Source organism: Bidens hawaiensis, unplaced genomic scaffold (genome assembly GCF_021521415.1).
Source record: "Bidens hawaiensis isolate Kalapana, Puna unplaced genomic scaffold, B.hawaiensis_p1.1 tig00027815_1, whole genome shotgun sequence".
Classification (NCBI taxonomy): domain Eukaryota; kingdom Viridiplantae; phylum Streptophyta; class Magnoliopsida; order Asterales; family Asteraceae; genus Bidens; species Bidens hawaiensis.
The window spans coordinates 225,797-243,303 of NW_027494516.1; the positions used below are offsets into that span (position 1 = coordinate 225,797).

The 17,507-nt window shown below is 35.8% G+C and overlaps 2 protein-coding genes across 2 annotated transcripts; both read right to left on the minus strand.

Moving 5' to 3' along the window:
• Positions 1–11,362: 11,362 nt before the first annotated feature.
• LOC143575952 (uncharacterized) lies at positions 11,363–12,735 on the minus strand. The gene is made up of 2 exons (XM_077060183.1): positions 12,483–12,735; positions 11,363–11,904 (listed from the first exon to the last, which is right to left on the minus strand). Exons 1-2 carry the CDS (start codon positions 12,733–12,735, stop codon positions 11,363–11,365), a joined length of 795 nt encoding a protein of 264 aa, XP_076916298.1.
• A 3-nt stretch (positions 12,736–12,738) lies between these two features.
• On the minus strand, positions 12,739–15,948 carry LOC143575953 (uncharacterized). Its single transcript, XM_077060184.1, has 8 exons — positions 15,873–15,948; positions 15,337–15,712; positions 14,817–15,258; positions 14,308–14,371; positions 13,948–14,154; positions 13,090–13,884; positions 12,987–13,028; positions 12,739–12,833 (listed from the first exon to the last, which is right to left on the minus strand). The coding sequence occupies exons 1-8, from the start codon at positions 15,946–15,948 to the stop codon at positions 12,739–12,741; spliced, it is 2,097 nt and encodes a 698-aa protein (XP_076916299.1).
• Positions 15,949–17,507: the final 1,559 nt, after the last annotated feature.

The window sequence follows — 17,507 nt, forward strand, 5'->3', positions numbered from 1 at the left end:
TACATCATGATTGACATTTTAAGTTAAAGAATGTCTCAATGACTTAAAATATATATTTTTTTTAACAAACACATAGAGAACAACTGCAAGTCCCGAATCTGGATCACTGCAGTCTCTTGACACGCTTTCTTCACGGGAATCAGAACACTAACAGGCTCGTGTATGACTGGGTAATAGCTTTTCTGCCTATCATACGGAAAGATATATATGAAGACATGCAGAACTCTTAAGAAGTTTCCACATAAAATCGAGTAGATTTAGTTTGTATCACATCTACTTTTACGCACCATAAAAAGCTACCATGACATACAATGACTGTTCTAAAGCCTTTTAAGCCTAATAACTTCACTAGTTAAGCACACAGAATCAGTATATCTATCATTTTCTAAGGTTGGATCAATTTTCTGTTAAACATAGTAAAGTAACTTCTTACGAAGTAGTAGACTTGAAAAATAATTTCATTTCCCTAAAAAAAAATTGACTTCAATCGCCCCGATCAGTTCAAAGTCTTCAGGTAAACGGTTATCCTGAGGATCCAATGGATCCACTGGACCGACCACATACAAGTATGTGTCCTTCTAACTAAGTATGAACGACTAATTTTCAGCGAAAGAATAAAAACACATCATAAACCGCCTCGGTCACATTCAGTCATCTGGTTAATGGCAATCCTTAAACTCTACAAGTAGAAAATGAGGACCAAACATATCCGAGGATATGTCCTTCAAACTGAGGTAACCGACATAATTTTAAGCGATAGTGACACATTTTTTTTTATATATATGCACAAAAAGCATGGTTACTCGGGATTGATCATCCCATTCAACTCAACAAGGTTTTGAAATCTTGATTTGTCAAACGCTTTAGTATATAAATCAGCGAAATTATCAAGCGTATCCACCTTTTCAAGCACAATCAGTTTCTTCTCAGCACAATCCCGTATAAAATGATGACGTATGTCAATATGTTTAGTTTTACTGTGCTTTACAGGATTATTAGTTACTGAGATCGCAGCAGTGTTATCAATACAAATTGAAGTAAGTGAGAAATTCAGACCATAGTCGCGTAACTGTTGTTGAATCCACAGAACCTGGGAGCAGCAGTTGGATGCTGCCATGTATTCTGCCTCACATGTTGAAATGGCGACTGATGTCTGCTTCTTGCATTGCCAGGACACTAATCTGCTTCCTAGAAACTGACATCCTCCAGTTGTTGACTTCCGACTCTGATTGCACCCTCCATAATCAGAATCCGTGTAAGCTACCAATTCCAAGTCTCCTCCCTTCGCGTACCACAACCCCAGCTTAGGTTTGCCTTTGAGATATCGCAAGATCCTCTTCACACCCTTCATGTGAGATTCCTTTGGGTTTGCCTGAAAACGAGCACAAAGACAAACTGCAAACATAATATCAGGCCTAGAAGCAGTTAAGTACATTAAAGAACCTATAATAGCCCGATACTGAGTTGGGTCCACATCTGCGTCATTGTCTGTCTCAGCACCCTATTTATGGTTGACGCAGATTAGAGTATCGAATGGAGTGCTGTCCTCCATCTTGAAGCGTTTGAGCACATCATGGACATACTTGGTCTGATGAATGAACATCCCATCCTTCTTCTGATCAACCTGCAATCCTAAAAAGAAAGTTAGTTCACCCATAGCACTCATTTCAAACCTTTTCTTCATGACGGCCTCAAACTCCTGACACATGGAGACTTTTGATGCAGCAAAGATAATGTCATCCACGTAGACTTGCACCAGCAGGAAGTCGCTTCCTTCTCTCTTGAAGAACAACGTGCTATCTATCTTCCCTCTTTCAAACCCATTTTCAAGCAAGTAATCTGATAAAGTTGAGTACCAGGCACGAGGTGCCTGATGTAGTCCATACAACGCCTTGCTTAACTTGTACACATGGTCTGGAAAGTCTGGGTCAGGAAAACCCGGAGGTTGCTCAACGTACACAACCTCATCAAATTTCCCATTTAGGAACGCACTTTTCACGTCTAACTGAAATACCTTCATCTTCTTATAAGCAGCAAATGCCAAAAACAATCTAATGGCTTCCAATCTTGCCACAGGAGCGAACACTTCATTATAATCAATCCCCTCTTGTTGATTAAAACCTTTAACGACTAGCCTCGCCTTGTTTCTTATAATAATCCCTTTCTCATCTCTCTTGCACTTAAAAACCCATTTTGTGCCTATCGCATGCACATTCTTTGGTTTTTCAACCAAAGTCCAAACTTCCATTTTCTTGAATTGAGCCAGCTCTTCTTGCATGGCTTCAACCCACGAGCTGTCCTTTAGAGCCATTTGATAATTCTTTGGTTCAATCTGGCTGATAAAGCAGGTGTACAAGCATTCGTTGATTATGCCTGTCTCCTTAATGCTTGTGTAAACACATGTGTGCTCATTCAAGCTACGTCTTGTTTGTACACCGGAGGACACATCACCAATCACATTCTCCAAAGGGTGATCTTTATGAATTCTCGTGGTTGGAACAAAACCGACATGCAGATTGTCTTCCAAGTTAGAAGAGAGCTCATCAATGGTTGTTTCTTGCTGAGAGTGAAACGGATTGAAAAATTCTTCTTCAGGAGAGGCAGCAGGGGTATCGATAGCATTTGATGAGGAAGGTTGACATTTATCAAACAGCTGTCTTTGCACTAGATTTTCTTCCTCATCAAGGATCATCTTCGTAGCAACTCTTTCTTCTACTTCTGCACAATCCAAATAAGGTATGTTAAAAGACTTAAAAAGTCTATCATAGTCGAAAAACTCAGCAGGTCCGTTGCTTGGTTTTGGCGGTTTGTAACTTGTGATATCGGTGTTACACATCACCTCAACCTTGCCGGTCGATGTATTAAAGACACGTCTGTTTGGAGTCCCAACAACATAGCCGACTAAGATTCCTTCATCGGCTGCTTCACCAAATTTAGAATTTGTCTTTAAAATCGAACAAGGGGACCCGAATGGTTCAAGACCACTCAAGTTGGGCTTCCTCCCATGCATAAGCTCATAACACGTTTTATTAAGTCTTTTAACAGTCAAGACTCTATTCAGGATATAACAGGCTGTAGCAACTGCTTCAGCCCAGAACACCACAAGAAGCTTCGAATCAGCCAGCATAGTTCTGGCTCCTTCAATTAACGTTCTATTCTTCCTCTCAGCCACTCCATTCTGTTGCGGAGTATACGGAGCGCTGTACTGGTGCTCAATCCCTTTCTGAAGGCAGAAGATCTCTATTTCAAAATTCTTGAACTCCGTTCCATTGTCACTCCTGATGAACTTAACCCTTTTATCCATAACGTTCTCAACTCTGGTAATCAAATTCTTCACCATCTGAGCCGTTTCATCTTTTGTTTTCAGGAAATATACCCACGAATATCGTGAGTAATCATCAGTGATCACCAAGCAATAAGAAGTACCTCCTAGACTTTTTTGCATTCACGGGACCAAAGAGATCCATGTGAAGCAGTTCTAGAGTACTGACAATAGAATTGACCTTCTTGGTGTGATGGGATTTCTTGTGCTGCTTTCCCTTCTTGCATGCTAGACATTTGTCTTCAAAGTTGAAACTTTTCAAGGGAACGCCCAGCACAAGTCCATTCTTGACAATGTGGTTCATCTTCCGAAGATGAATGTGCCCCATTCTCCTATGCCACAATTCGGAATCCGATTCGCTCGCTTTTGTCATAAGGCATGATTCTTCCGTGGCCATTTCAGTCGACCTCATATCCATAATATACGTATTCCTCTCACGTGGAGCCTTCATCACAATCCACTCCTCTGGTATCTGAAAACCAGGATGCAACACAATCGCCTCACTTTGTAAAATGTACGGTGTACTCCTTATCACAGATCTGCGACACACTCAGCAGATTGTGCTTCAATTCTTCGACAAAGTTTACTTTCTCTAGAGTCATCTTTCCATTAGACACCGTTCCCATTCCTGTAATCTTGCCTCCACTTTCTCCAGCAAAGCTCACTCTCCCTCCTTGAACAGGTTTCAAATCGTGTAACAAGATTTTGTTACCCGTCATGTGCCGGGAACAGCCGCTATCGTGTAACAAGATTGGCTGCCCTGTTCAACTGTTCCTGCACGATTAAAGCAAAAGATTAGAATCTAGGGACCCAAGACCAATTGGTCTTGGATCTATACATCCCGAACTTTGGCTTTCCAAAGTTAGTCTCTATATAATTCCTGTAAGTCCTATTAGTATACCTCCTTGTAGATTGATTGTGAGGCCTTCCAAACCTTTGTGAATTGAAAGAATTATAACTTACTGTTTGGTTATCAGCAGTGTGAAACTGAGATTGGTTTCTTTGAAAACTTGAATTAGTCTGATTTCTGAATTTTGAATGGTTTTCACTTTTACCAGTATTATAATTACCATTAGGCTTAGTCTCAGTTTTGGTATGCCTCACACCTCTGAATTGTTGCTTCAGAGGGCAATCTGCAACTAGGTGCCCTAATTGATTACACCTAAAACAACATCTATGCTCAACTTTCTTTTCAACAGTTGTTTTGGATGTCGAGGCTGTACTACCGCCCGTTCGTCTCACATATGGTGGGACATACGGGTTTAGCGGAGAACTCTTTTTAGTTGTTTTATCTTTCTCTCCACTATTTGGTAATACAACCTCCTCCTTTGTCTTACCCGACTCGAATGACTTATCCGAATCTGATGAGACCGGACTCGGAACAGAAATTTTAACACTTGACACAGGCGGACTTGTTTCGCCTCTACTAACATCTGGTTCTTTACTAGTTACCTTAATTGGAACTGTCTGAACAACCTCAAAGTCAACAGATTTCTGATTACTAGGATTAAAAGTGTAATTGTGATTATAAGGTGGTGGAACCTCATGATAACCAATTCCTCCCCTCTTAACTGAGGAACTTTGATCACTAACAAGGTGATCAAGAATAGCAGAGGAATTTCTGAACTGCTCAAGTTTTCAATTCAGTTCCACCACTTTCACCTGGTGATCAGCAATCTGTTTTTCTCTTTCAGCTATTAGTTTGGTTTTTTCTTCCAAAACTTCATAGCTTAGATCAATCACTTGAATTTTTTCAGCAAGTTTTGCTTTTAGACTTTTAATATCTTTTTCACAAGCTTTTATTTTAACTTTATAGCTATTTTCTCTTGCTTTTGTAAAATGATGATCTTATTTTAGAGTTTTAAACTCAGCATCCAAACTAACATACTGATCAGTTATAGTTGCTAATTGCTCAGACAAGTTTTCACATTTAGAACAAGTAGGTTTAGAACATACCTCGGAGAGCTGGTCTTTAGCATCAGCCATGAAAGCTTTTTCTTCTCCAGTAGCTTTCTCACTTTCTTCATTTTCCACATTCACCAAATTTGCCTGTTCAAAGATTTCTTCAGAATGCAGGTTCCAGTTATATTCACCATCTTCTCTGGAAATCATGGCACTATAATCTTTACTACCCCCATTATGCTGTGTAGACTTGCCTTGACCACGTTCTACACGCTCATTTCTGCACTCCTTAGCAAAGTGGCCGTTTTGCTGACAGCTGTAGCATCTTACCTTCGTCTTGTCAAACCCTGGCCTTCCACCGACAAACTTTCTTCCGGTCTTTTTCATAAACCGTTTCACTCTTCTCACGATCATAGCCATCTGCCATTGCAGATCCATTTCTTCCAGATCATCAGCATCAATCTGGTCATAGTCTTCTTCCAACATAGCTGGATCAACAATCTTCCCCTGAATGTAGTTCTCATAGGAAGCAATAAAAGAAGCATAGAGAGCAAACTGCTCTTCAGCAGATTTGACACTCATGGGCATCTTAGAGTAGTTGTTGCTAGGAATACTTGGAGAGAAACTACTCTTGCTTGCTTGCGATTTAGATGCACTAGATCCACCTGCTACAAAGCAAACATCACCATTCGTGTTGACTGACACATGCCCCTCATGTGATGAGTTGGCGCCCGACTCTCCCTTCGAGTAGTAGGCAGCTGATTCAGTCTTCGAACCTGAACTAGAGTTGACTTTAGCACCATACATACCTGGATCTTGAACCTGATCCGTAGGTGTCTCCTTTCTAACCATGTTAAGCTCAAAGGTTCGGAGCTTGTTAACTGCTGTCTCAAGGTCATAGTCAGCAAAGTCTTTGTCTTCCCTCATCAGCACCGTGTACATCTCCCATTTTGGTGGGAGAGCATCAAGAAGCTTCTCAACAATCTCATCTTCTTTGTATGCAATTAAATAGTTGCTGAGTTCAGTCATAAGATGATAATATCTGGTGATGATATCATCAAGTGATTCGTTTTTCAGATACTTGAAGACCGAGAATTGAGTTTTGAGCAATTTGATCTTCGAAGCACGGATTCCCACATTTCCTTCAAATCGGTTCTCAAGAGCTTCCCAAAGCTCTCTTGCTGTCTTGTACTTTCTAAAAGTATGAAGGATTTCTTGTGGAAGAGCCATAGTGATAGCAGCATGAGCCTTGCTCTCGGCCTCATACATTTTATTTTCTTCATCTTCCATTTTGCTATACTTCTTGATCTGATCACGACCTTCGTACTCCATAGTTGGTGGAATATAACCATCCTGGATGCATACCCACATTTTCGCATCCTGGTACTTGACATATTGTTCGAACCGATCCTTCCAAGAAACGAAGTCGGTTCCTTTAAGCAACTTTGGGGCCTTAGTAGCTGACCCTGCTTCTACTTCCATCTTAACTAACTCTGAGATGTTAATTGACGACATCTTTCTCAAAAATTAAGAAACCCGAAAAAAAAAATTTCTTCTGAAAAGTACTGTAGGCGAAGTTACGGATAACTTCGCTTAAGTCTTAACTTCGCTGAAAAACTTCGCTGATTCTTAACTTCGCTTGAGGTAAGCGAACTTAGGAGGTAGGCGGAGTTGTAGATAACTTCGCTTGAGTTAGGCGAACTTGAGAAGGTAGGCGAAGTTGTGGATAACTTCGCTTAACCTTATATCTTCGCCGAAACCCTACGAACAGTGACGGCAACTTCGCCTGATGAACACGAAGTTTCTGCAGATCTGATTTCTGGGTTTTTCGAGGTTTTTTGACGGTGTAAAGGGTTGAATACGATGGTAGGAGGTAAGAATGACACAAAAACACAAAAAACACGTCCCGCGAATAGTCGAAACGGGACGATTTCTACACCCGCGTGAATATCCCGAACCACACAATCGAGCAAAAGCTCTGATACCAATTGTAGGTTCCCTGGATGGATCTACACGAGATATCTCGATCTACGTAGGTGCGGAATCCCTGCATAGGTCGTTACGAGCGTAGAAAACTAATCGATAAAACACACGATACGAATAAACAAACACACGTTATATTATAACCGAAACACGTGATGTAATATCACTGATTACAGAGAACTCTTGAATACACGTCTGACGACTTACAGGTGTCAGAGAATGTTTTTGACATTCTCTGACTTAACCCTAGTTCGTGACTAGAGAGAGAGCTTAAGTGTGTGTTTTGATGGTGTATAGAATATGTGTGAAATGAATGATTAATGGGTGATTAAAGGTTTATATATTTAGGGATCATGGGCTTAAGCCCATGGTCTTTCCTTTTTTCTTTCATAACCAAAGTCCATAGCCCATATCTATTTAACCCAACACTAGCCCAACTCATATTCTATTTATCTAATCCGATAACGACCCACTATAAAATAGACGAAAATTATTATTATAACCAAAAGTAGGATGTTACAGCTTTGTAATTAACTACCCATCTTCTAATTTTAAATTTCAATCATTTCAATTTTGTGGTTTCTTTCTCTTAACAAATGGCCTTAACGAATGAGCTAGTTCGTCCTTATTTCCTTAATGAACTACATTCTAGTTCGCTATTTTTCCACTAACGAACTAGGGTTAGGTCAGAGAATGTCAAAAACATTCTCTGACACCTTAACCTCGTACATATCTTTTCCGGCGCCGCCATTGTCGGAATACCGCAAAACTCACTAGAAAAACGTATTTTCACCGCTTTACACCGTTTTTCGTCCCGTTCGACCCAGATCTGAGCTAGGGTGATCCTTAAGCTCATCTTAGGTTCGGTTTATACCCGATTCCACCCGAATCTCGTGACTTTAACGATGTAACGGTGTCGGCTCGTCGTTTTGTGATTATATCCAACGGGTTTAAGCTCATACAATATCATACTATCATATCTTAGGTCGGGATCGATTCTTCTTCTATACTCGGCTAGAGAGAGAGAGAGAGAGAGAGAGAGAGACTAGAGAGAGAGAGCTTAAGTGTGTGTTTTGATGGTGTATGGAATACGTTTGAAATGAATGATTAATGGGTGATTAAAGGTTTATATATTTAGGGATCATGGGCTTAAGCCCATGGTGTTTCCTTCTTTCTTTCATAACCAAAGTCCATAACCCATATCCATTTAATCCAACACTAGCCCAACTCATATTCTATTTAACTAATCCGATAACGACCCACTATAAAATAGACGAAAATTATTATTATAACCAAAAGTAGGATGTTACAGCTTTGTAATTAACTATCCATCTTTTAATTTTAAATTTCAATCATTTCAATTTTGTGGTTACCCTCAATATCGCCGGACCATCGAAACTAAAAGATGAACAAAGTCTCTCCACAAGCTCAAAAAAAACTTGGAAGATCGAGCCACGAATTGTAAAAACGAAACGGAATATGGCCAAAATTCATTGACACTGACGCGAGCAAGAGCGGTCTGTGATCCGACCACTCCTTAGCTAACGCCGTTAATGAGGCTAGAGGCCACGCGTTCATAAAATCTTTGCAAACCAAGACCCGATCTAACTTACTCAGCTTATCACCCCGGGCCGAAATATACGTAAATATTCCACCACCCATACGATATTCCTCGAACTCTGTACTATAAATAAATTCGTTAAACGCAGCCACGTTAGCAGCAGAGAATTCTGAATTTTTCCGTTCGATCGGGCCTCGAACTTCATTAAAATCCCCCACCAGCGCGCACATCCCAGTTAACCCTCTTTAAACTGTAGCAATTCTGACCATAACATTCTTCGTTCACTACCTTTGTTAGGAGCATAAACATTTATAATAGTCAAGGATATGCCCAAAACTATAATGATCTCACTAACCGCCAGGAACCTACGATGCTTAACAACCCCAGTCTTAGCAAGATACGACGGGTCCCGTAGACTACGAATCCCCCTGATCTCCCCACTGCATCTACTTTATCAAAATCAAAAATCCATCTACCCAAAAAAACGATTTGCTTTAAAAAAGGAAGAACTTACATGAAACGAAATTTATATATTTATCTCCAAAGGTGTTTCACCATTACCGAATCAATGTTATCACATTAATTTAGAAATCAAACACCCATCCTATAACGTTCAAAAATTAGTTCATATCATTTCAAAAATGAGTATGCAGCAAGTATAAAATGATACATTTTATTATAGCAAATCAAAAAACTGATTTGACGCAATGACATATGTAGAGCAATCTCATAAAAATAAAATTTGGAAAACTCATTTCTATACAAAAAGATTGGGAAAGATGCTAATATATAAACTAGGTTATTGACCCGCGTGACACGCGGGTGGAAAAACATGTCACTACACAAAATCTAGTTAAACATAGATTTAGGTTAACATACTACTTGTTCATATTTGTTACAAAAGTATTATAAAATTACATTGTCTTAATCTTTAAACTTCAAACTTACAATAAGTTAAATGAAACAAAACAACCGAAAGACATTAACAAACACACTAACCATGTTCTTTGATTTTAAAACATCATCAAAGTCTTCAAAAGTTATACCAACATAAACTCTCATTTCCTAATAACCTAAAAAGTTATAAAAACAACACAATATTCAATTAAAGTAAACTTAACATAACAACATGTTTAATAATTACTAACATCTATGCATTACAAAATTGTTATGTACAACCTAAAAATCTAAAGTTCATAAATAAAGTAATTAGTTGGTCTAAAAAGACAATATACATGTTTTATTAAATATATGAACAATATCTAAAGCATTAATATATTACCTTTTACTTCGTCATCAGACAACAAACTTTCCGGATAACCATCATAATCACTTTTATAGTTTGCACATTCGGCTAACCATTTAACCTTCAAACCAACCTCCCTTCCCAACTCAAGATGTGCAATTTCTTTTCTATGATTAGATAACTTCAACATATCTAGCTCTCTCAAAAGGAACAAATCATCACATGACAATAGTTGTTTAGGATTCAAATTTTTATACTGTCCATTGTCAAACTTGATAACAACTTTGTTTTGATTAGGATAAAAAACCAATCCCTAACATGTTCAAACGGTAAAACATCTTGGTTAAGATCATCAAGGTAATGATGTAAAAGATTAATGAGATTGGTTTCCTCTATACATGGAGAAAGTTTCCGAACACCAATCTCATGAATCTGATATTTAAGGAGGTTATTAAACATCATCACGGATTCAATATTATCTTTGCGTATCATGAGGAAATCGCTAAACAGGAATTCATACTTACGTAAAACCGTAGAAAACTTCCAATTGACAATGGTAGACATTTTTTTTATATTAATTTTGTTATGAAAACCTTTAAAGTGTAAAAGAAGAAGAAGATGATGATGATGAATTAAGTTGATAATTAAAATATTTAAACGAAGTGACGGTTTAGTTTTCCAAAGATGTAAATGATTATATCTATCTAATGAGTATATCATGTATAGTTACCCTATATTTGTAATATTTTATTAGATATTATATTTACTATTTTAAATACTTAAACTAAAAATTGAAATCCTCATATAAACAATTGCATCTTATTAAACATTTGGATACGGTTTTTTTTGTATATATTAACATTAAATAATTATTTATAACTTAATAACAATTTATAAGATATAATAACAAACACAAATACAAAACGTTTTAGAACTAAATAAAAAAGTATAGAACAAATAAATTAACATGATAAACATAAGTGTAGAATAGAGATAGATGACAAATTTACTATTTATCATTCTACGTTTCCAAAAATCTCTTTGTAAACAACATTTGTTGTTTTATTTGTAAGCTTTGATTCTTTGTCGAGTATCACTAACTTAATACCATCTCGACTCTTCACTCTTGACAAAGCCACATAAAGCTGACCATGGGAAATGCTGGATCTTTAAGATACAATCCAGCTCTTAACAAAGATTGACCTCGACTCTTGTTGATTGTCATGGCAAAACATACTGAGATAGGAAACCGTCTTCTTTTTAATCTGAACGGTAGTTTCTTATCAGTTGGTGTAAGACTTACTCGACTAATTAGAGTCCGATATCCTATATTCGTACCAGAGACAACTTAAGCTTCAATTACACGCCTACCGAGACTAATGACTTGAATTCGCGTTCCATTGCACAAACCCTTTTTATGATTAATATTCCTTAATAGCATGATAGGAACACCAACTTCGAGGACCAATCTATGGTTAGGCATTCCAGAAATCTTTAAACCATTTAACAAATCAGGAGAGTACAACTGTGGATCAAAATCCTCTGAAACGTCTTCACATTCAGCTAAACTGTCAGAACTTAGATACTCGACTTCTTCACTAGGAAATATGGCTAACATACGTTCGTTAATTTCTTGAACAACCTCATTCAAAGGTGCCAACAGTGCTCGATCCTGAAAGTAAGTAAGTTTGTTGAATCTATCTAATATATTAGGATATACAAAGCTTATTAAATCACCCATCGGATCAACTGAGTTCAAAATCAGAAGACCGTCTGGAATATCAATAACAGACTGTCCGTCATTTGGACCCCCAACGTTTCCTTGACCTATGTCTAACAGCCAATCAGCAAACTCTCTGATGTTTTCAACGTCTGTAGATCGACATCCAACTGTAAGCCTTATGTTCTTAGTTAGTTTAAGAACTTTACATTTTGACCAGATATAAGAAGAATTTATGCAAGCATTGACACATTCACTTCTTGTACCGTTGATTACAACGGGCAAGATTTGCCAAAAATCACCACCAAAAACAACAACCTTACCTCCGAAAAGTGATTCGGAAGTATTACCATAATCACCATCATAAAATCGTTTAAAGTCCTGTTCAAGGCTTCGAAAGCATGCTTATGTTTCATGGCTGTCTCATCCCAAATTATTAAGCTTGTCTTTTTCAATAACTCATATACGTCGGTATTTCCTTTAACCTATTTTATGAAAGAATAAAAAAACATAAACAAAGTAAGATATTTAAAGGTAAATTGATATTGGAATAACAAATAAAGCCATATATAATAAAAAATCATTAATATAACAATTAACATAAACTGGCTTGTAATATTACGGACAAATGGAATCTTCGGTCAAATTAATAGGTATTAAAAATCTCGAATGTGCGGTTCTTCCACCCTCCAACATCAAAGAAGCTATACCTCTTGAAGCGACATTCAACACAACTTCTCCCTTTGACCTTTTATCGACGCAGATAAGGTTTTCCATAGATAAGTTTTTCCAGTACCGCCATAACCATAAACAAAATAAGCTCCACCTTTTTTATCAATCAAAGCACTCATTATTTCGTTATAAACCCCTCGTTGTTCATCTGTTAACGAATCAAACATATTGTTAAATTCGTTATTCATGGTCTCGGTATCATATGAGAGCTCTTCCACCATTAACGGATTAGTTGCTCTTGAAATTGTCTCCATATCTGGAAATGGCATTTTTTAATATCTTCTAAGACTGGAGTTGTTTGAATTTAGAAAATTTTCAATTTCCAGGAGTGCTAGGTTTTTTAACTGTTCTTCATTAAGAATCAAACCTGAAAATAAAATAAAAAAATAATTAGATAAATATTTAAGAAATATTAATTGATATTAGGTAATTTCCATAATTTAAATAATTAAAAGATGAGTAAATCATACCGGGGTTATTTTGATGTTTTTGTTGTTTGTATAGTATACCGTCTACTAACAGTTGCCAAGTGCTTTCCTAAACAAAATGAGGTCTAGATAAACTATAAGTAATCAACATTGTATCAAATAAATTTCATAAATAATATCCGGTAGAGGTATGACTTGCTTCTTCAATGGCTTCTATGTATTCATTGTCATTATCCAAAAGACCTCTTTTGTAACATGCATCTTGAAAAGTTTCACACACAACTCCATCAACTGTTCGAATGTCTTCAAAACATTCTGGGCCTCTAACCTTATTTAATAATATTCTTAGATAGTAAGCCTCGTCGAATGCGGGTGGAACAGCATGAACTCTACCTATTGCAAAACCCCTTAGGCGAGGTTCCCATTTACGTAACTGTTTTTTCCAGACATACTTTGTTGGAAACTCTGCATATGTGAGAGTTTTTGCAATATCATGGTTCTTATTACACTCAAACCAGCCGGTAAACATCGAAGAAGCATTGGTTGTCTTGTTTAAAATATCTTCAATATCTTCGTTAGCACCATATATTGCCTGTTGCTCACCAGGTAAATGAAAAGCAAGTCTCATAACAAACGGAATCCTATAATGCACATCAAATGAAAATATCCTCCATGTTGCCTTGCATACAGAGACATATCTACAATCATAAAATGCTTTGATTTCATCTAAAGTAGGATCTGGGTTATCACCATTGTTATTTTGTACAAGAGAAATTGTTGCTTGGTCTGGACCCTTATTAATGTATCTGAACAAATACTTTATTGATCCATCTTGATTACACCACTTAATATTAATATGTGCTTGAAATTGTTTTAATAGAGTCATGTTGTATGGAACAATAGTTCTATTATCCATCATTATATCTGACTTAACAACATATTGCCCGTTATCTCTTCTTTTGTATACCGGAAAACCTTGGGAATCAACAGCTGTCTCATCATTAAACATTTTTGGGAAACTTTTGGATCATTTTTTGTTTACCATGCACGTACACTTCGGATTAGCATCACCACACGGACCGTGAATCATATGATCAGATACAAGCTTGTATAGGTCTGGATCACTGTCTTTGTTTGGAATCTCAGCAGAAATAAATTTATCCACATCTTGTGGATTATGAATCTTGCTACATGGATGCATAAATATGCAAATATGAGAATGCGGTAGCCCCCTTTTTTGAAACTCTATCATGTAAATAACTGCAACATACATAATAAAATTAAATATTCCATAAGTTTTAATATGTAAACAAGTAATCTGTTTGTTTAAATTGAATTTTAAGTCTATACAAAGTAAAATATTAAAGTAGATCATGTTTATAAATTTATATTCATCAAATTAATTAAATTTACCTGCTTGAACCTTTCCAAACAAAGACTTATCATTCACCAATTTAATCATTGCATCAAGTTTGACCTTAAAAAGCCGACATAAAATATCAGGTCTATCCTTCGACTTTAACGTTGTATCCTTAAGAAATCTTTTAACTTCTGGTCAATTGGGATTACAGGTTATGGTTATGAAAAAATCAGGATAACCAAACCATCTACAGAGACATATGACATCTAGGTAATTTTGCATCATATATCTTGCTCCGCCAGTAAATGAGGATGGTAGAATAACACATTGACCAGCAGTTGAAACATCAGTATTTCCAACAGATTGCATACCTCGTAAACTTTAGTAATTATCACATCGAAGCTCATGTTGTTTACCGCGTATAAAATGTAATCTTTGTGCCTCAATCATAGTATATTTGTCAAATAATATTTTCTGAAACAAACGCCTACCATTTAACATGGTTGAAAACGTATTTATCATATCTTGAATATGATAGGCAAAAAAACTCACGCATTGTAACCTTCTTGTGTGCTGTGGTTGATGAAGATGAAACATTCTTATGTAGTATATTAACCGGATAATTATCCTCACCAAAAGGATGAAACAACGGGTATTGAAGAGGTGTATACGATGGATGAAGTTCACTTATACGCTTTAAGGAACCAGATTGCTTGGTAACAATTATATCTCGGTTATCGACAGCGTCACCAATATCACCGACGATTAAAGCGGCAACTTCAGAACTAGATGGTAAGTTATATTGCCTCCCATCATGCTGTCGTGTTCCAATAATACGCAACTTCAAATCCAGTTGTGGGTTTTCTTCAAAACAATATCTTACCATCCGATAAACTTGGACCAAATGATTATTTGAATCTAACATCTTCTTCAAATAATTAATAATATGCATCTCCAGCTCATCGTTTTTTGCTTTATTATCAATGTCCAAAAAAATATATTTCCTAAGATTATAAATAATAAAACTTATACTAAAATTAATAAAATAACAAAAGTGGAAGAATATCGTTTAAAGTATTTACCCAAAAACACCCTGACGGTTTGAAACCTCGTTTTCCGTGTCGTAGATGTAAAGTTGAGAAAACTGTGGTTTAGAACCCTGTAATGGTAAAAGACTTCCCAAACAATGATAGTTTTCACCGCTAAGTCGAAACGTATATGGCGCATTGCCTTTGTTTATAGAATGGTCAATCTTTCCTCCCATAGACGTAAACGAAAACATCGAATTGAAACGTCTAAAGTTTTTCAAGAAATACTTACTCATGGAACTATCACCATGAAATAATTCTAGATAAGTATCATCTGGTTGTCTAACATCGGGAAGTTCGACTTTACCATTATAACAACAAAGGGAGAAATCTCCTTCTTCATTACCACTACTTGGTCTGTTAACTTCCGCTTAATTTCCACAACAAAACATTGCAACTTGGACACATAACGGATTGATTTCCATGATCAAGATATTCTAGCAAAATTTAAATATAATCATTTGGAGTTACTTAGTATACATAAATACATAATAAATGATTTAAAGTAAATTATGAAATATATATCATACCTGATGATATTCCTTTAAAAACATCTACAACATTTTGACAATGAGTAGTTGTAGCATGTTCATTTAAATCCGCCATAGGTATAGGTACTATAGGGGTTCTTTTTCTTGACCTTCACGAAAGGTTGTAGACAACTCCGGAATGTCATCAACAACACAAGACGCGTTTGGTCCTTCTTGAACATTAAATTTATTTATACGACCTGTTCAATATTATAAAGGTTGTCAACAAAATATTGACAACTACACATATGATATTTTAAAACAAAAAATTTTAAATTAAATTTTAATTAATCCGTATTAATTATATTATATCAAATATTTTTTTGTGTTAAATTTTAACATCTTTAACTTAACAAATTATTAAACGTTTGATTATACAATGTTAATATTATTTGTTGCTATAAAATCAAGACGGAACTTGAAAATGTAAATAATCTTATAATTTTTAAATATAAGGTTTATAATTAAAATGAAATTATTCTTTAAATTTATTAGCATTCCATTTGCTTTTAAGTGTTTCATTAAAAAAAACATACCTAAAAATGTCAATAATAATTAAATTTAAAACGAATTATACCTGAAGAGTTATTTAGAACACCAGTTTTTTTCCTGTCAACAGAAGCAGTTCTTTTGGAATCTAATATTAATCGTCTTTCTTTCCTTTTGGATGCAGCAGAGTTCACAAATGGTGTAGATTTTTTAGAGTCTTGAAATAAAAAAGGTAATAATATCAATATTTAAGCATAACAAAAGGTTTTAAAACCTGTTTACTTTTAAATATTTTAAAACACTAATCGTTGTTTAATACAATCGAAGAGCAGACATTTGGCGTTGTTGATGGAGATAGATTCTCCTTATTAGATTGTACAAGCGTTACTTGTATGGATGAGTGTATATTTTTTTCAAATTGTTAAAATTATGATTAACTGTATCGTTTAACATATTAATCATAAACATGAGAAACAAAAATTGATGACAACAATACATAGTGAACAACAATTTAATAACATACCAGTGACACAAGGAATAAATGAGTTATATGTTGTATGGGGAAAATAATTTTGATTGTTGCTTAAACCACTAACAGGTATATTAGAAGAACCTACAATAGACATTTGATTTGTTAATTTTGATTTATAGCTAAATTTTATAATATAAATTAATAATTTTAATACAATTTACAAACTTGCAAATTGTTTTACGCCATATGCTTATCATTTAAAAATAGAAATTGATTCACTATTTTCGAAAATAATTTCATTTCAAATTCAAATTTTAACTTAATAGTTAATATTACGTTGATGACTAGATAATAACTTTTCAGTTTTGAAGTTTACTTTTGTAAGGCCTCGTTACCGGTGCCCTACTTTGGACGTTGGATTTACTCATAAACACAATTCACAATATCAGAGTTAATAAAAACATTCGCGGAATATTAAATCATTCAAACCATAATCTTACATAACCATCCATTCTTGTCTTAACGGGCATTCAAATCATTTAAACATAAAATATTGTCTTTAAAATAACATCACATTTCTTGAGATGCCAGCTTCTTCCAGTTCATGCCATGTGCTTCCCCTTATGCAAACTGCCTCAATCTACTCACCTGGGTGCATACTAAAAGTCAGCTAC

What these genes read in the sequence shown, in the direction of transcription:
- LOC143575952 (XM_077060183.1), bottom strand. Translation starts at nt 12,735, where the DNA reads ATGCCATTTCCAGATATGGAGACAATTTCAAGAGCAACTAATCCGTTA. An exon ending in CTTATCTGCGTCGATAAAAG is followed by an intron (nt 11,905 to 12,482) that starts GTCAAAGGGAGA and finishes TAAGGCTTACAG; the next exon opens with TTGGATGTCGATCTACAGAC.
- LOC143575953 (XM_077060184.1), bottom strand. Translation starts at nt 15,948, where the DNA reads ATGGCGGATTTAAATGAACATGCTACAACTACTCATTGTCAAAATGTT. An exon ending in TGGTGATGCTAATCCGAAGT is followed by an intron (nt 13,885 to 13,947) that starts GTACGTGCATGG and finishes ATGATGAGACAG; the next exon opens with CTGTTGATTCCCAAGGTTTT. An exon ending in TAGGAAAGCACTTGGCAACT is followed by an intron (nt 12,834 to 12,986) that starts GTTAGTAGACGG and finishes TTTTATTTTCAG; the next exon opens with GTTTGATTCTTAATGAAGAA.